Consider the following 17,579-nt stretch of genomic DNA (forward strand, 5'->3'; position numbering starts at 1 on the left):
GATGTTCTGACTTTATACACTGCACTCTTTGAGAGAGGTAGTTGGCTAACCAGGCCAAAGACCCCCTCAGAGACACCAATACACCTTAGCTGACCTACAAGAATGGAATGGTCTACCGTATCTAAAGCTTTGGCCAAGCCAATAAAGATAGCAGCACAACATTGCTTAGTCATTTAGGACCTTTAAAGTTGCAGTGACACCTCATAAACTGAGCGGAAAACAGATTGCGTACCAGAGATAATACTATAGACGTCAAGAAAGCCAGTCAGTTGATTACTGACAAGTTTTTCCAACACTTTTGATACACAGGGCAAGATAGAAATTGGACGGAAATAACAGTTAGGGTCAGCTTGATCTCCCCCTTTTAAATAAAGCACCATGGCTGCCTTCCAAGCACTGAGAACCTCCCCAGAGAGGAGAGACGGGCTCTGCGATGATAGGATCTAAACCAGGGCTATTCAATTCTTACTATGAGGTCCGGAGCCTCCTGGTTTTCTTTTCTACCTGATAATTAATTGCACCCACCTGGTGTACCAGGTCTAAATCAGTCCCTGATTTAGAGGGGAACAATGAAAAAACGCAGTGGAACTGGCTTCGAAGTCCAGAGTTGAGTTTGAGGGATCTAAACCATCTGACCCAGATGTTTTTTTATGGTCAAGTTTAGTCCTTTAGCACCTCAGATTCAGTGACCGCCAGCAGGGAGAAGCTGTATACCGGGGCAGGGGGAAAAGAGGGAGGAACATCAGGGCTAGTCGCATTAGAAGGGCTGGGAGATGAGGAAGTGTTGGACGTGCAAGGAGGCGTGGCTGAGTCAAATAGGAATCCTGACTCAATAAAGTGGTGATTTTAAAGAGCTCAGCCATACGCTCCTTGTCAGTAACAACCACATCATCAACATTAAATAAAATTTGATTTGATTTGAAGGGATATGGGTAAGTGTGAGGAGGAGGGTTTATTATCCACGTCTTTCACCATTTTCCAGAACTTCTTGGGGTTAAACCCACAGAGAGAGAGAACTGCTCTTTAAAATAACTAACTTTGGCCTTCTGGATAGCCTGTATACTTATTTCTCATTTGCCTGAATGACAGCCAGTCAGCCTGAGTATTTGTGTGATAAGCCTTTCGCCTAATGGCGTTTTTGAGGTTGAGTAACTCTGCCAGATCACGGTCGAACCAGTGGCTGAATCGGTTTTTAATTCAAATTTTCTTTATGGGGGCGTGCTTGTTAACAATACCACTGAAAATATCTTTCTTTAATGAAGGTCCAAGCATCTTCGATAGAGGGGATCAAGCTGATTCTATACCAATTTACAGAGGCCAGATCATGAAGGAAGGCTTGCTCATTAAAGTTTTTCAGCAAGCGTCTATGACAAATCAGGACAGGTTGTTTAACTGAGCAGCCATTACGAACACAGGCCTTCAGTGATCACTAAGGTCATTACAGAAAAGACCAGATTGATACCTATCAGGATTATTTGTGAGGATGACATCAAGGAGAGTAGCCTTTTCTGGGTGTTTGGGGTCATACCTTGTGGGATTGGTAATGATCTGAGAGAGATTTAGGGAGTCCCATTGTTTTAAGACTTGGTCAAGTGGTTTAAGCATGTCCAAGTTTAGGTCAACTAGCAGGACAAATTCACACTTAGTGTAAGGGTTCAGGAGAGAATTTAGGGTAGGTAGGGTAAGCCAGTGTTGATGGTGGACGATAACACCCAGCAACAGTCAACAAAGAGCTATTTGAAAGCTTAATGCTTAAAACCAGCAAATCCAATTTTTGGGGGACAGACTTGGTGGAGACAACCGAGCACTAAAGATGTTCCTTGGTAAAGATTGCTACTCCACCACCTTTGGAAACCATAATGCACATGTCAAACGCATTTCAAAGCCTATTCTAAGTTAATCAAATGTATTAACTTGTCTTTGTTTGTGCTGTTCCCCCTCCCTCTCTCTGTTTTACTCTCTCTCTCTCCATCCTCTCTCTCCTCCTTTCATCTTTCTCCTCCCTCCATTCCTCCACGGATATGGTGGTGGTGTGACACTGACAGAGCTCCCGGCTGAAGAAGGTAAATATTGACCTTTTCCAGTGTGCTTTTGGTGCCTCCTTTACAAGCTAACAATTAACCCTGTAGCCTAGGATCATCTGTGTTGTACTAGAGAGATACAGTTAGGGAAAACCCTCAGAGTACACACTGACTGTTGTAGCACCACCCATATAGATACACATAGACACACTGTCAGTAGAACAGGGCATCATAACTGGTAGAACACAAGTATGCCTATAGAAGGCCCATATCATCAACAGATGGTGAGCTATATTTACTGTAGTTCAGATTATCGTATGTACAGTACTTTATCAGGCCTTGACTAAGAGTTGTTAGGTGTGACAAGATGATGTATAGCCGGTGTGGCTGTCTATATCTCTCTGTGTGTGTATTGCAGGCAAGTCCCTATGGGAGCTGGTGGTGGAGCAGTTTGAGGACCTCCTGGTCAGGATCCTGTTGCTAGCTGCCTGCGTCTCCTTTGTAAGTACCCAATAATACCCATTGACGGGATGTATCACTGACTGCTGCTCGTCACCGTCTCTCTCTGTTTGCTTCACTCCACTCATTCAGATTACAGAGTTGTATGGTTTGGCCTTTTGTACAGTGGATGCTTCACCGGACGTCTGGCTTTGCAGCTTGGCCCGATACTGACAACTAGGCTGCTCTGGCCTGACAGTGGGCATCATGTAGCTATAATATTCTGCCTGTAGACAGTGCTTAGCATACTACCTCCGTATTTCTAATAATACTGAAATGCCAATGGGGAAAGTTCAGACATTTGATTTTCCTAAGCTCTCAAAGCTCTGCTTTTTGTACATACTGCATAATACCACTTTAGTATTTCCAGTAATACCAGATAACCTGCACTCTGACACATACAATTCCTTAAAGTGGAACTGACAGCATTTTTACTACTTTGCAGATATGAAACAAACAGACAATCATACTATCAGTCAAAAATATAACATTCCCAGTTTATGCTACAAAACCAGGTTTTACAAATAGGTTATATTTGACTCAACATTTCATGAAGTACACGAAGGCATTGTTGGCAGAATAGATTGATGCAGTTCAATCCATAATTAATATAATTCACCAATACATTTCTTGGTAGTCCCAAAAATATTGCTATCAGGTTGTAAATCACAGCTGGCCTGGTGCAGTACATTGTTTGTTGCCTCCATTCGGGATGCACTGTTTCAGTTTCAATGACTCAATATTTTGGACAGAAATGGACGAATGTAACTAAGGCTGGGAATGTCAATACAATCAAACTAGCAAGGGCAATGATCACAAGTCAGTCATAACGTGGCTAATAGGCTAGCGTATCTATTTATGTTGGTGTTTTTTGTGGCTTTTGGTGAATGCGTTCTAGCTAAAGATCTAAAGTTGCGCTATTGCTACAGCCTGTAAACACACAGTCCAGTTCAAAGTGAATGATGGCAGGCCCGTGTGGCAAATGGCTTGTTTGTCTAAATGCCTACTGTAGCTCTAATTGGCTATGGTGCACTGGTCTGTGTAGACTCCTGTCTTGGACGAGACAGATGTTTTTAGTAGATTTTATTTACTGCCGTGTCTATTAATTGTCCAAACGCTCAGCCTCTTTCCCACTCTATATTGCTATAGATTTTCCCATAAATGCGTTACTATATGTAATTCCCAAACATTCTAAGAATTTATGAAAACGTGAAAATGACCTCATCTAAGTGCTTGCTTGTCAGAAAATGTTTTAAAAAGTGTCATTCTTCCCGGGGGTGTATATGAACGGATTTTAATAAGATTTCATGTTGCTAAAATGCTGTCAGTTCCACTTTAAATAGTGACCCTGTTTTTGGGCCAGATGGTAGGGTAGAGAGGGGTGGGGTGAGTGGCACAGCGAAGGGAACCCTGCCTGCATAATTATTTTATTTCCATCTATTACTGTTGCAGTCCCTAGTGCCACGGGATGGAATTACTGAGCAATTCTGGGAAGAAGTAGGAAAATAAGTATTAAAATGTATATGATACAGTATCTACACTAATTGCCTGTGTGTTGATACTGCTGCCTGGTGTTTTTAAGTGGGAGGCTGTGATTCCAGGCAGGGGTGGATTGGGCTGCCTGTGTGTCTGCAGAGTTAGTTTTTCCTCATGTAAATTGGGCTGCCCCTACTTGTAATTGAAATGTGTCGTTTACAGTGGAACAGAGCCCCTGTTTCGTTCCACTGATTTACAGCTCCCAAAGCTTTACTAAATACCAAGCAGACTTTGAGCTACCTAGGTGGGTTTCACTACACCTCCCACAGCTTTACTATCGTCACTGTTTGAAAACCTTGTAAGTTTTGCACATTTTCGTTGTCTTACATGTATTGAAAGCAGTAACTTTCCTCAATGTACTGAACATTTCATGACTCTAGGACCACGAAAATGTGTTCAAAATAGCTTCTTAAGTTTCGAAACTGTATGTTCATTAATGGTAAAATGTGGCAGTTCTTTTCAATTTCCTGAAAAGTTTATGTTTTGTAGATGAGGTTTTTTTCAAGCAGACTCTGAGCTGCCTAGGCTGGTTTCTCTACACCTCCCACAGCTTTCCTATATACCAAGCAGAGCTGGGCCGACTAGGCTGGGTTCACTACTCCGCTTTCTGAGTGTACCAGAATTTCCCCCTGATTTTGAGACTTCACATCTGCTGTAGAGCACCCTGTTTGAACCTCACAAACATCCTTTGAGACTTGATGCTGATGGATTCCTTATGGATCAATCATATCAGTCAGTCATTGCAACTGTGTTGTTGGAAAGGACAGTAGCACTTTGCTGGGCCTCTCGAGAACAGCAACATGTGAGCTCCCAGTGCAGTGCCTGCTGGTGCAGGTGGAGAAAGTGACCTACGGAAGTATCTGATGGAGAGGCTAACCTAACCTATAAGGGCCAAACCTCAATGTGGGACTCATTTGTGTGCCTATTTGAATATGATGTTAATGGAGGTATTGACCTGCCCTGACTCTTTGCATGACATGAGAATAAAGAGCCTCGTAACCAGGCGACAGGAGCAGAACAGAGGAGAAAGTGTTGCTGTGATGTTTTTGAAGCTGCCTCCGATATGATAATCATTTACTGTACATTACTATGGAGAGAAGTAGCAGAAGAGAGAGAGTGCTCAAGTTTACTATTGTAGCCTCAATAGCTGTTACACTGGACACAATGCTTACTGTTATTTTGTCACATCAAATACTGAGAAGGCAACTTTTGACTCTTTAACTTTATAATTGTTTTACTGATATTGTTGTTGAGACAATTTGAGCACTATTATCCATGTATAAGGATGGAGAGTATAGACAGGGCCATACCAAGCCAATCACCACAGGTTCAAAGGTAGCAAACGCCTGTGCAGAGCTGCGGTGTAGTGTTAACACTTCCCGGAACATTTCACTTAAACTCCCCACCGGAGACCAGGGTTCAATCTCTGCATCCACCCTTCTCCCGCTTGCCTGTCTCCCCACCTCATTTCATTACTGTCCAAATAAAGTGTTAAAACACCAAAACATATACACTGAGTGTACAAAACATTAGGAACACCTTCCAAATATTGCGTTGCACCCCCTTTTGCCCTCAGAACAGCCTCAATCTTCGTCTGTGCATGGACTCTACAAGGTGTTGAAAGCATTCCACAGGGATGCTGGCCTGTGTTGACTCCAATGCTTCCCACAGTTGTCATGTTAGCTGGATGTCGTTTGGGTGTTTGACCATTCTTGATACACATGGGAACATGTTGCGCGTGAAGAACCCAGCAGCGTTGCAGTTTTTGACACACTCAAACCGATGCGCCTGGCACCTACTACCATATCTCGGTCAAAGGCAATTCAATATTTTGTCTTGCCTATTCAATTTACATTTTTGTCATTAAGCAGACGCTCTTATCCAGAGCGATTTACAGTTCTGAGTGCATACATTTTCGTACTGGTCCCCCTTTGGAATCAAACCCACAACCCTGGCATTGCAAGCGCCATGCTCTACCAACTGAGCCACACGGGACCCCAATCCATGTCTCAATGGATTAAAAATCATTTTTAACCTGTCTCCCCCCCTTCATCTACACTGATTTTGAAGTGGATTTAACAAGTGACATCAATAAGGGATCAGAGGTGTCACCTGGTCAGTCTATGTCATGGAAAGAGCATGTTCTTTATGTTTTGTACACTCAGTGTATTTTAAAGGTTACAAAGGCTCACCCATTAAACCAACAGTCAACATTTATACACTTCCTCCATTTGATTCTGAGGAAAGAGAAAAGGTTGGCTTTCCTTTATTTCTTTTTCCATGGCATTATGTGAGAGAGGGAGTGTAGGTTAAGGTTTTGGGTTGTGCAGGAAGGGAGTGAAAAAGTAAAGTGGCCTTTGAATTGGGTTAAATTGGGCTCATTCTTGTCTTGTTCTCCTACACGTCTTGGTAAACCGTCTTTGGCATTGTGTTTTTTCTTCCATTCGTTGACGCTGTGTTTGGTTGTAACGTAAAGTTGTAACTCTGTGGCCATTCAGTCAAAATAAGCCATCTGTCTGTACTATTTGTAAAAAAAAATTGGGGGGGGGGGGGGGGTGTGAAGGATTTTGCTTTTTACTGTAACAATCTTAGGTGGAGAGTTTAAGTGTGTAAGAGTTGGTATCTTGCCGCTTAATGTATAATAAGTTTAGGTTTGTGAAAAAGCCCCAGTGAAAAGTTGAAATGGACTCCTGCACTAAGTCCTTAAACCCTGTGTAAACCTCAGCCTTCTCATCATGCTTCTCTCTCGAACTCTTGTCTGCTGAAACTAAAAACACTCGCTAAGTGTCAGAATTGCCACGGAAACATGTGTGCATCTCAGCTGGCTAGCTAGGCTGAATGAAAGGACGGATCAGAAGCTGTTGCCCTCCATCAATGTTCTCTACACAGAGCAGCAGAGCGGAGTGAATGGGGATATTTGCGGGCCGTGAATGATGAGTTATCGACCGGGGCTTGAGCCACTGATCTGCCGTGCCCCGTTCCGCTCGTTCCTCCTCACTGTGGAGGGGAGGACTTTTACTGGGATATGGTTAAGTTCTGTATTATCGGCAACGATGCATCTCGATGCGTCTCTCTCTCTCTCTCTCCTTTCTCTCAGTGGTGACATTGTGTGCACCATCTCTCCCACTTACACAAGGTCCTTGCTTTTAATGTAGTCCACAACTAACCTACAGAAATAAAAGGACAACATGAATAGCTAGCTAACTGTTATACAGGTGCCTCACTGAAGTGGTGTTGAAGGCTGTGTCCAAAATGGCACCCTATTCCTGCGTAGTGCACTACTTTTAACCAATGCCATATGGGCCTTGGTTAAAAGTAGTGCATTATATATAGAATAGGGTGCCATTTTGGATGCAACCCAACCCTAGTGGAGAATGTTGCCCTCAGTATTTTTGCAACTGCTGCTCTTCATGCAGAAATGCTACCCCTTCCTGCCTTTACAGGTCATCCATTTCCCTGTTGCCATTTTGGGTCGGAAGGGCCTTTAGTTACCACAGAGCACCTGTATTTACTAGAGGAATGGGCAACTAGGCCCTGTCACACACAATCTCCAATGGCAACAGTTTGTCCATTGTAACTGTTGGGCTGGGAATAGAACAGGGAGTCAGTTGAGCGCCAGTGATCTTAGCACCTACAGTGGGGAGAACAAGTATTTGATACCCTGCCGATTTTGCAGGTTTTCCTACTTACAAAGCATGTAGAGGTCTGTAATTGTTATAATAGGTACACTTCAACTGTGAGAGACGGAATCTAAAACAAAAATCCAGAAAATCACATTGTATGATTTTTAAGTAATTAATTTGCATTTTATTGCATGACATAAGTATTTGATACATCCGAAAAGCAGAACTTAATAATTTGTATAGAAACCTTTGTTTGCAATTACAGAGATCATACGTTTCCTGTAGGTCTTGACCAGGTTTGCACACACTGCAGCAGGGATTTTGGCCCACTCCTCCATACAGACCTTCTCCAGATCCTTCAGGTTTCGGGGCTGTCGCTGGGCAATACGGACTTTCAGCTCCCTCCATGCTGGAAGACCCAGCCACGACCCATCTTCAATGCTCTTACTGAGGGAAGGAGGTTGTTGGCCAAGATCTCGCGATACATGGCCCCATCAATCCTCCCCTCAATACGGTGCAGTCGTCCTGTCCCCTTTGCAGAAAAGCATCCCCAAAGAATGATGTTTCCACCTCCCATGCTTCACGGTTGGGATGGTGTTCTTGGGGTTGTACTCATCCTTCTTCTTCCTCCAAACACGGCGAGTGGAGTTTAGACCAAAACGCTCTATTTTTGTCTCATCAGACCACATGACCTTCTCCCATTCCTCCTCTGGATCATCCAGATGGTCATTGGCAAACTTCAGACGGGCCTGGACATGCGCTGGCTTGAGCAGGGGGACCTTGCGTGCGCTGCAGGATTTTAATCCATGATGGCATAGTGTGTTACTAATGGTTTTCTTTGAGACTGTGGTCCCAGCTCTCTTCAGGTCATTGACCAGGTCCTGCCGTGTAGTTCTGGGCTGATCCCTCACCTTCCTCATGATTATTGATGCCCCACGAGGTGAGATCTTTCATGGAGCCCCAGACCGAGGGTGATTGACCGTCATCTTGAACTTCTTCCATTTTCTAATAATTGTGCCAACAGTTGTTGCCTTCTCACCAAGCTGCTTGCCTATTGTCCTGTAGCCCATCCCAGCCTTGTGCAGGTCTACAATTGTATCCCTGATGTCCTTACACAGCTCTCTGGTATTGGCCATTGTGGAGAGGTTGGAGTCTGTTTGATTGAGTGTGTGGACAGGTGTCTTTTATACAGGTAACGAGTTCAAACAGGTGCAGTTAATACAGGTAATGAGTGGAGAACAGGAGGGCTTCTTAAAGAAAAACTAACAGGTCTGTGAGAGCTGGAATTCTTACTGGTTGGAAGGTGATCATATACTTATGTCATGCAATAAAATGCAAATTAATTACTTAAAAATCATACAATGTGATTTTCTGGATTTTTGTTTTAGATTCCGTCTCTCACAGTTGAAGTGTACCTATGATAAAAATGACAGACCTCTGCATGCTTTGTAAGTAGGAAAACCTGCAAAATCGGCAGTGTATCAAATACTTGTTCTCCCCACTGTATATACTGTACGTACTACCACTCACTAGAGGTGGAGACAGGACCAAGCTACAAGGAGACTACACCCTCTACAAAGAATGCTTGCTGTTGATAATTAGTGATTTTTACAAACTGTTTTTATAGAGCTATAAGACTAAGCGTTTAATGTTTTTATAAGCTGCATCAACAAAGTGTGATGTTCACAAATTTCAGACAAATACAGACAAATATTAGGTCAGAACTAGGGTCAAAGGTGATTTGAATGGCTGTACATTCTGATAATGGTAATGGTCCTCTGGAGCCAGGAGGCTCATATTGAGGCTACTCTCCCCTCTCTCTCTGTCCAGGAGGCTCATATTGAGGCTACTCTCCCCTCTCTCTCTGTCCAGGAGGCTCATATTGAGGCTACTCTCCCCTCTCTCTCTGTCCAGGAGGCTCATATTGAGGCTACTCTCCCCTCTCTCTGTCCAGGAGACACATTGAGGCTACTCTCCCCTCTCTCTGTCCAGGAGACACATATTGAGGCTACTCTCCCCTCTCTCTCTGTCCAGGAGACACATATTGAGGCTACTCTCCCCTCTCTCTCTGTCCAGGAGGCTCATATTGAGGCTACTCTCCCCTCTCTCTCTGTCCAGGAGGCTCATATTGAGGCTACTCTCCCCTCTCTCTCTGTCCAGGAGGCTCATATTGAGGCTACTCTCCCCTCTCTCTCTGTCCAGGAGGCTCATATTGAGGCTACTCTCCCCTCTCTCTCTGTCCAGGAGGCTCATATTGAGGCTACTCTTCCCTCTCTCTCTGTCCAGGAGGCTCATATTGAGGCTACTCTCCCCTCTCTCTCTGTCCAGGAGGCTCATATTGAGGCTACTCTCCCCTCTCTCTCTGTCCAGGAGGCTCATATTGAGGCTACTCTCCCCTCTCTCTGTCCAGGAGGCTCATATTGAGGCTACTCTCCCCTCTCTCTGTCCAGGAGGCTCATATTGAGGCTACTCTCCCCTCGCTCTCTCTCTTTGTTTATCTGGAGAGGAGACTCACATATTTCTCTCTCTCTGTCTGTTCCAGGTGCTGGCTCTGTTTGAGGAAGGGGAGGAGACCATCACAGCCTTCGTGGAGCCCATCGTTATCCTGCTCATCCTCATCGCTAACGCTGTGATCGGAGTCTGGCAGGTGAGACCCCCTCTTCTTATTGTGTGTGGGTGTTCACCTGATGTCACAGTGTGTGTGTGTGTGTGTGTGTGCATTTTCAGACAAATTATATTTGTGTATCCTTTGCTCACCTGTGTGTGTACAGTATTACTCCTACCCAGCTGGTATTTGCCTGGAGCAGGTACCAGATGAGATGGTGCTGAGATACAATATTTAATGGTGTGTCACTTAGGGTGAGGAGGTCATTATATAAAGTGTCCTTTATCCTATACGGAAAACATAACCTCTGTTTGGCTTTCGATCATCATATGTGTCAGCAGGGCTTTATTGATGTACTTTATTGTAGGAGAGGAGAGCCTTATCAGTCGAAACATGGAAACCATGGAACCCAAGTTCAAACCACAGCCAATGCCATGCTCTTAGAAAGCTTTTAAATAGCCCCGTAGGCCATGTATTAGGGCAGAGACGATACCAGTATTGTGATACTCGTTAGTGTCGTGGCAAGGAAGCAAAACACAAGGCGGGTTTAACTTCTTTAGGAAAACAGCCACAATGTTGGAAACAAACTTCATTATGTTGTCATCCAGAGTCACATGTATTTATTTTCAAAGCTATAGCACACAATATTTTACATACAGCAGGTTTTTAAAGGATCAAAGAGTATATTAAAAAATATTGCGATACTGGTATCGGCCCAACCATATATATGCATGACAATGTACATATCTGCTTCTAGAGGCGCCAGTAAAATAAGCCATTTATGATGTGAATGCCATTTCTGAAGGCCTTTTAGTCCGAGAGTGATGACATGCTGTCTACCACCTCTGGTCACTTGGCCCTCCCACCCCTACGGGAGGGCAGCTCCCGCTCAGCCCAGTCCAAGCTCTTCTCTGTCCTGGTACCCCAATGGTGGAACCAGCTTCCCCCTGAAGCTAGGACAGCAGAGTCCCTGCCCATCTTCCGAAAGTACCTGAAACCCTACCTCTTCAAAGAGTATCTTAAATAAACCCCTCCTCACCTCAGGGAGGTGACCAAGAACCCGATGGTCACTCTGACAGAGCTCCAGCGTTCCTCTGTGGATATGGGAGAACCTTCCAGAAGGACAACTATCTCTGCAGCACTCCGCCAATCAGGCCTTTATAGTAGAGTGGCCAGACGGAAGCCACTCCTCAGTAAAAGGCACATGACAGCCCGCTTGGAGTTTGCCAAAAGGCACCTAAAGGACTCTCAGACCATGAGCAACAAGATTCTCTGGTCTGATGAAACCAAGATTGAACTCTTTGGACTGAATGCCAAGCGTCATGTCTGGAAGAAGCCAGGTACCATCCCTACGGTGAAGCATGGTGGTGGCAGCATCATGCTGTGGGGATGTTTTCCAGCAGCAGGGACTGGGAGACTAGTCAGGATCAAGGGGAAAGATGAATGGAGCAAAGTACAGAGAGATCCTTGATGAAAACCTGCTCAGGACCTCAGACTGGGGGCGAAGGTTCACCTTCCAACAAGACAACAACCCTAAGCACACAGCCAAGACAACGCAGGAGTGGCTTCGGGACAAGTCTCTGAATGTCCTTGAATGGCCCAGCCAAAGCCCGGACTTGAACCCGATCGAACATCTCTGGAGAGACCTGAAAATAGCTGTGCAGCGACGCTCCCCATCCAACCTGACAGAGCTTGAGAGGATCTGCAGAGAAGAATGGGAGAAACTCCCCAAGTACAGGTGTGCCAAGCTTGTAGCGTCATACCCAAGAAGATTTGAGGCTGTAATCGCTGCCAAAGGTGCTTCAACAAAGGACTGAGTAAAGGGTCTGAATACTTACGTAAATGTCATATTTCAGTTTTTTAAAAACCTGGTTTTGCTTTTTCATTATGGGGTATTGTGTGTAGATTGATGAGATATTTTTTTTTTTACTGTATGTGGTTGTCCAACCCAGCTATCTTAAGATGAATGCACTAACTGTAAGTCGCTCTGGATAAGAACATCTGTCAAATGACTAAAATGTAAAAATGTCTTTGTTCATTTCAGTCTGTAGATCTGGAGACAGACAGTTCAGTGTAAATTGAAGAACTTTGAAAAGCAGCCTAATCAGAATAGGTCCCTGAATAGAGCACTTTGGCCCTTGAGGGATTGGTAGATGAGTGTTAAGACATGTTAAACGGGGGTTTTGAGGAACAATTTGTAGCTGTATGAGAGAGAGAGACTGAGAGAGAGCACTGGGTAAGATCAGTCTATGGGTTGGATATTTAGTTTGTAGACACTGCCTTTCTAGTGTTCATTCCAATTTAGGACTTCATTCCAAGTCGACAGAAATATGCAAACACTGCACCGTGGTACAAAATGGGGCTGCAGTAAAGCATTGACCTTTTGGCCTCTGTGTTGGTACTGAACCTGCCACTCTGTCTCTCTCTGTTTCTCTTTGTCGCTCGCTCGCTCTCTCTCACACTTTCTTTCTTTGTGGTCCAGGAGAGGAATGCGGAGAACGCCATCGAGGCTCTCAAGGAGTACGAGCCAGAGATAGCCAAGGTGTACCGCATGAACCGCAAGGCAGTCCAGAGGGTCAAGGCCCGGGAAATAGTGCCTGGGGACGTTGTGGAGATTGCCGGTGAGTAGAGGGGGAAAAACAGGTATTTTCAGTGTCAGTCTTTCTCTGTGTTCCCCCTCACCATGCATGCTTGCCCTTACCCAACATATACACACGCGCACACACACACACTCATGTGTAAGGCCCCATGTCCAATTTCCAGTGCTGGAAACATTGCTCAACTAAGTTACATAAGAGCCTTTCCTCTGGGCCCTCAGGTGCCAGCCAGGACCACAGCTGTGTGTGTGTTTGTGTGTGTGTGTGTGTGTGTGTGCACGTTATACTGCAAAGTGGCTGCGGTTGTCCCTGTATTTAGGGGCCTATTTAAATTTCCACAGAGTTTCCCTTGGCTTTTCCATGCTCTCAGTTTTACCACCTGGTCACTGCTGCTGGGTATTTGTCAGCTATACATTCACTCACTCACTCACTCCTTCACTCACACTCTGCCCTCTGTCTAAAAGTAGTCTTGTTGTCACTGGTTCCAGAACATCTGTGTATGACACACACACAGTGCGGACATGGTCTCATCATCAAAGTGATTAGTGTTTGTTTGTGTAAACCTTGGCTTTGCCTCGCTAATGATCTCTCAGAAGCAGCAGCAGAGTGATGTCTTCAGAAGGAGGGATGGAAAGGGTTAGGATGGAGGGAGTGAGACTGGGATCACAGCTTTCATTCATAATCACTGCACTGCGCACCTCACAACAGAAGACAGGAGAAAGGGATCGTGTGCTCTGAATGGGTAATGTGCTTGCTAGCTAGAATGAATTCAGTGTTATTGTCAGGTAGCATGGTTTTGAGAATGAAACGACTTCAACCATTGACAGACTGAGGATTTCACAGGCGAGACTGTTTCTTTTTTCCTTCTCTCCATCGTCGCATGTTTATCTGGTGGAGAAGGAGGGAGAGAGAGAAAAGAGGAGAGAGGTGGAGGTGTAAATTACTTACTCCAGTGCCGTAGGAAACAGACTCTCTTTGTTCAGGTGTGTGTGTGTGTCTGTTTGTTTGTCAACTGTCGACCGGGATTAGCTATAACAGGCCCACATTTAGTATTTATTAGGATCCCCATTAGTTACTCTTCCTGGGATCCAAACAGGGTTAAAACAATTACATCACATCAAAACACAACAGCCTACATCATAAATAAAACTATACATCATACAAGATATTATTACATTATTACTCTGTTACAAATATACAATATAAAATCCACAATTACATTACAATTTAGAAGGGCCAGCTGTGCTGCTCTGTTCTGGGCCAACTGTAATTTGCCTATGTTCTTCTTTGTTGCACTTGACCATATAACTGGGCAGTAGTCCAGTTGTGATAAAACTAAGACCTGTAGGACTTTTTTGTTAATTGGGAAATCAGAGCAGCGCTTTATCACGGACAGACCTCTCCCCATCTTAACTACCATTGCATCAATATGTTTTGACCATGTCAGTTTACACTCAAGGGTTACACTAAGCAGTTTAGTCTCCTCAACTTGCTCAATTGCCACATTATTCATTACAGTATTTAGATGAGGTTTAGGTTTTAGCAAAATAACAATGCTTTTAGTTTTTTATATATTTAGGACTAGCTTATTACTTGCCACCTATTTTAGAACTGACTGCAGCTCGAAGTGTTGAGTCATCAACATACATAGACACACAGGCTTTACTCAATACTAGGCCAGTAGTAAAACATTTTAAAAGTAAGGGTCCAAGACGGCTACCTTGAGGTATGCCAAACTCTAGCTCGTTTACGTTATTGAGGCTTCCATTAAAGAAGACCCTCTTTGTTCTGGGTAACTCTCGATCCACGATATGGCAGAAGATGTAAAGCCATAACACATGTTTTTTCAGCAGCAGACTATGATCGATAATGTCAAAAGCTGCACTGAAGTCTAATAAAACAGCTCCCACAATCTTCTTATCAATTTCTTTAAGCCAATCATCAGTCATTTGCGTTAGTGCCGTACATGTTGAGTGCCCTTCCCTATAAGCGTACTGAGGGCACACACGTTCCTGTAGGCTTAGATTGAAGAGATGGCGAATAGGAGTGGCAATATGTGACATGCTCTATCAAAATTAGTTGCGATAGCTAATTAGCATTTTTTTTTATAGTCAAAAATATTGATATGGTCTGTTATTGGAATTAGAACAGTGGTCGCCTGAGTCAAGTCATTTTTCACAGTCAAAAAGCAAGCCGAGATCTACCGCGCAGATGTACGTTTTTTAAAATATTTATTTTATTAATTTTTTGTACTTTTTCTCCACAATTTCATGATATCCAATTTGGTAGATACAGTCTTGTCCCATCGCTGCAACTCCCCTACGGTCTCGGGAGAGGCGAAGGTCGAGAGCCATGCGTCCTCCGAAACACGACCCTACCAAGCCGCACTGCTTCTTGACACACTGCTCGCTAAACCCGGAAGCCAGCGGCACCAATGTGTCGGAGGAAACACCGTCCAGCTGGCCACCGAAGTCAACTTCGCAGGCGCCCAGCCCGACACAAGGAGTCGCTAGAGCGCGATGAGACAAGGAAATCCCGGCCAGCCAAGCCGGGTCTCCCGGTCACGGCCGGCTGTGACACAGCCTGGGATTGAACCTGGGTCTGTAGTGACGCCTCAAGCACTGCGATGCAGTGCCTTAGACCGCTGCGCCACTCAGGATTTTTTTTATTTTTAACATTAACCTAATAAAAACAGTTCTGTAAGAATTAGGTTTGTGCAGTAGGCCTAATACATTATCACAGCATATTGGCTATATGCCTGGCCTGCCAAAATTGTTCTTCTCAGACCATATTATTTTTCAAAACACAAGCTTTAATTGGTGTAGCACTTGTGAGGCACATCTGAGCATATAATTTGCTTTTTTATTTTACTGGACTGATGGTACCTGCATCTGATGGTCATGGTGCTATCAAGACAACTGGGAACTCTGAAAAAAACGAGGTCAAATCATGACGTCAGTGATCTTCAGGTCGTAAAGTTAGCAGTCTAGAAAGATGCCAGTTTCCGACTTGGAATTCCGATATTGATGACTGTTCAAAACTATTCAGATCTCGTTTTCTCTGGGTTCCCAGTTGTCTTGAACGCACTGAAATCTGAGATTTCTGAGTTCCCAGTTGTTGTTTTGAACAAGGCATTAGTCTCAGGGGAGGGAGAGAGAGCAGCAGAGGGTCCGCTTCTCACAGTCCCTCCTCTCTCCTTCCTTTCCTCCGGTGAGACTGACCAGAGAGAGGTGACACCGTCTTCCACCTGATGGCGACTCTCGAGACGCACCGCACCATGCACAAATACATGTTGTTCCTATGACCAGAGAAAGTGAAATATTCCTTGATATTATTAAAATATGTGCTACTAATAATAATTATACAAATGCAGGGCTATCGATACACTTGGCTACACATTCCTTGCAGCTGCAGTGCAAGCAGAAGTAGGGAGAAGGGCATTTTATATTTTGTAATAGTGTTGAATTACAACTGTTGACAGTGCTGAATTAAAAAAAGAAATTAAACATGAACTCACTCATAAAAACAGCAGCTCTTTGCTGTATTCTTTGACAGTCTCTCTGTGGTCATGGTTTTAAAATGTATTAAATCTTACGAAGGCTAGTATCAATCTTTGCTGTGGCCGGTGTCGTGGAATCTCTGTAGGCACAGTGATTTGATCTCCTGGTCCACCAGGTAGGTGGAGTTGGTATTTTCAGACAAATCAAATGGTTGAACACTTTGCTTACCCGGTGTGCAGGGCTTCTGAAGCAAGTGCACCTACTTGGAACAGCGCAACACAAATGTTTTAAAAAGGAGCGCAAGTCTTTTCTACAGAAATGTTTGGTGATCAACCGGTTGGTGACCACTGCTCTAGAACAACACTTTATAGAATTCTACATTACAATGCTTGTCTTCATAATTTGGTCAGTATGCATGGATATGAAGGTTCAACACACACACACACACACACACACACACACAAGGAACAGAATTGGGATATTTGCAGTCTCTGAGATCTAGCTACTCCATTACTGTTTATTATCTCCATGGCAATCTGGCATCTTTTTAAACTGGAGTGGAGAGGGAACTATTTTCTGTTGAAATGGGGTGTGACCCCGTCTGTCCCTGGCACCAGGGTCTCCTCTGTGGACGGCTGGTCAGAGTATCACTCCTCTCTGTCAGCAGCTCTATATACTGTAGATTAATGAGGGAGTTCAGTTAGTCTTTCCCACCCAGTCCCTGCTGACTGGCTGCTGAGTGGAGTGGAGGGCAGGGCCCTCATACTGTTCATGCGCACGCATGCACTCACACACACATGAAATATGTTAGTCAGTGGGCTGTGAGAGGACATAAGTCAAAGCTAATTTCCTACCATACCAGATACAGGATGGAGAGGCTTTCAGCTTGGCATAGTGTTCTGTATGTATTGCCTGAGCAGAGGAAGATCAGAGGGATATCTACCCACCCCTCCACTACATCAAAACACTGTTTCTCCTCTCGTTGACATAATATGGTTGCTAAGCCCCATTTAAACACTAGTAAACACTCAGGGTTATGTATTTTCTCTCACAAAAAGTGTCAGTATCTTGAGCTAGACAATGATCCTGGCTAAAAACTTGTTCAGAATTTGTGCGAAAAAAACTACTTGCAGTTACATTTCTTCCTATTTTTTGTTTTGTTGTGCATGTTGTTCACCCTCCTCTCCCCTGCTTGCCTG

At 44.2% G+C, this 17,579-nt stretch overlaps 1 protein-coding gene across 1 annotated transcript in view; it reads left to right on the plus strand.

The window, feature by feature from the left end:
• The window catches only part of LOC311136663 (sarcoplasmic/endoplasmic reticulum calcium ATPase 1-like), a 69,756-nt gene that overhangs the window by 15,771 nt on the left and 36,406 nt on the right, over positions 1-17,579 (plus strand). The window contains exons 2-5 of the mRNA XM_084170877.1: positions 2,046-2,063; positions 2,440-2,522; positions 10,221-10,325; positions 12,766-12,904. Coding sequence (XP_084027003.1) covers positions 2,046-2,063; positions 2,440-2,522; positions 10,221-10,325; positions 12,766-12,904 — 345 coding nt within the window. The remainder of the gene's footprint in view (positions 1-2,045; positions 2,064-2,439; positions 2,523-10,220; positions 10,326-12,765; positions 12,905-17,579) is intronic.

The sequence above is a fragment of the Coregonus lavaretus genome, assembly GCF_964263955.1.
Source record: "Coregonus lavaretus genome assembly, chromosome: 10".
NCBI lineage: Eukaryota > Metazoa > Chordata > Actinopteri > Salmoniformes > Salmonidae > Coregonus > Coregonus lavaretus.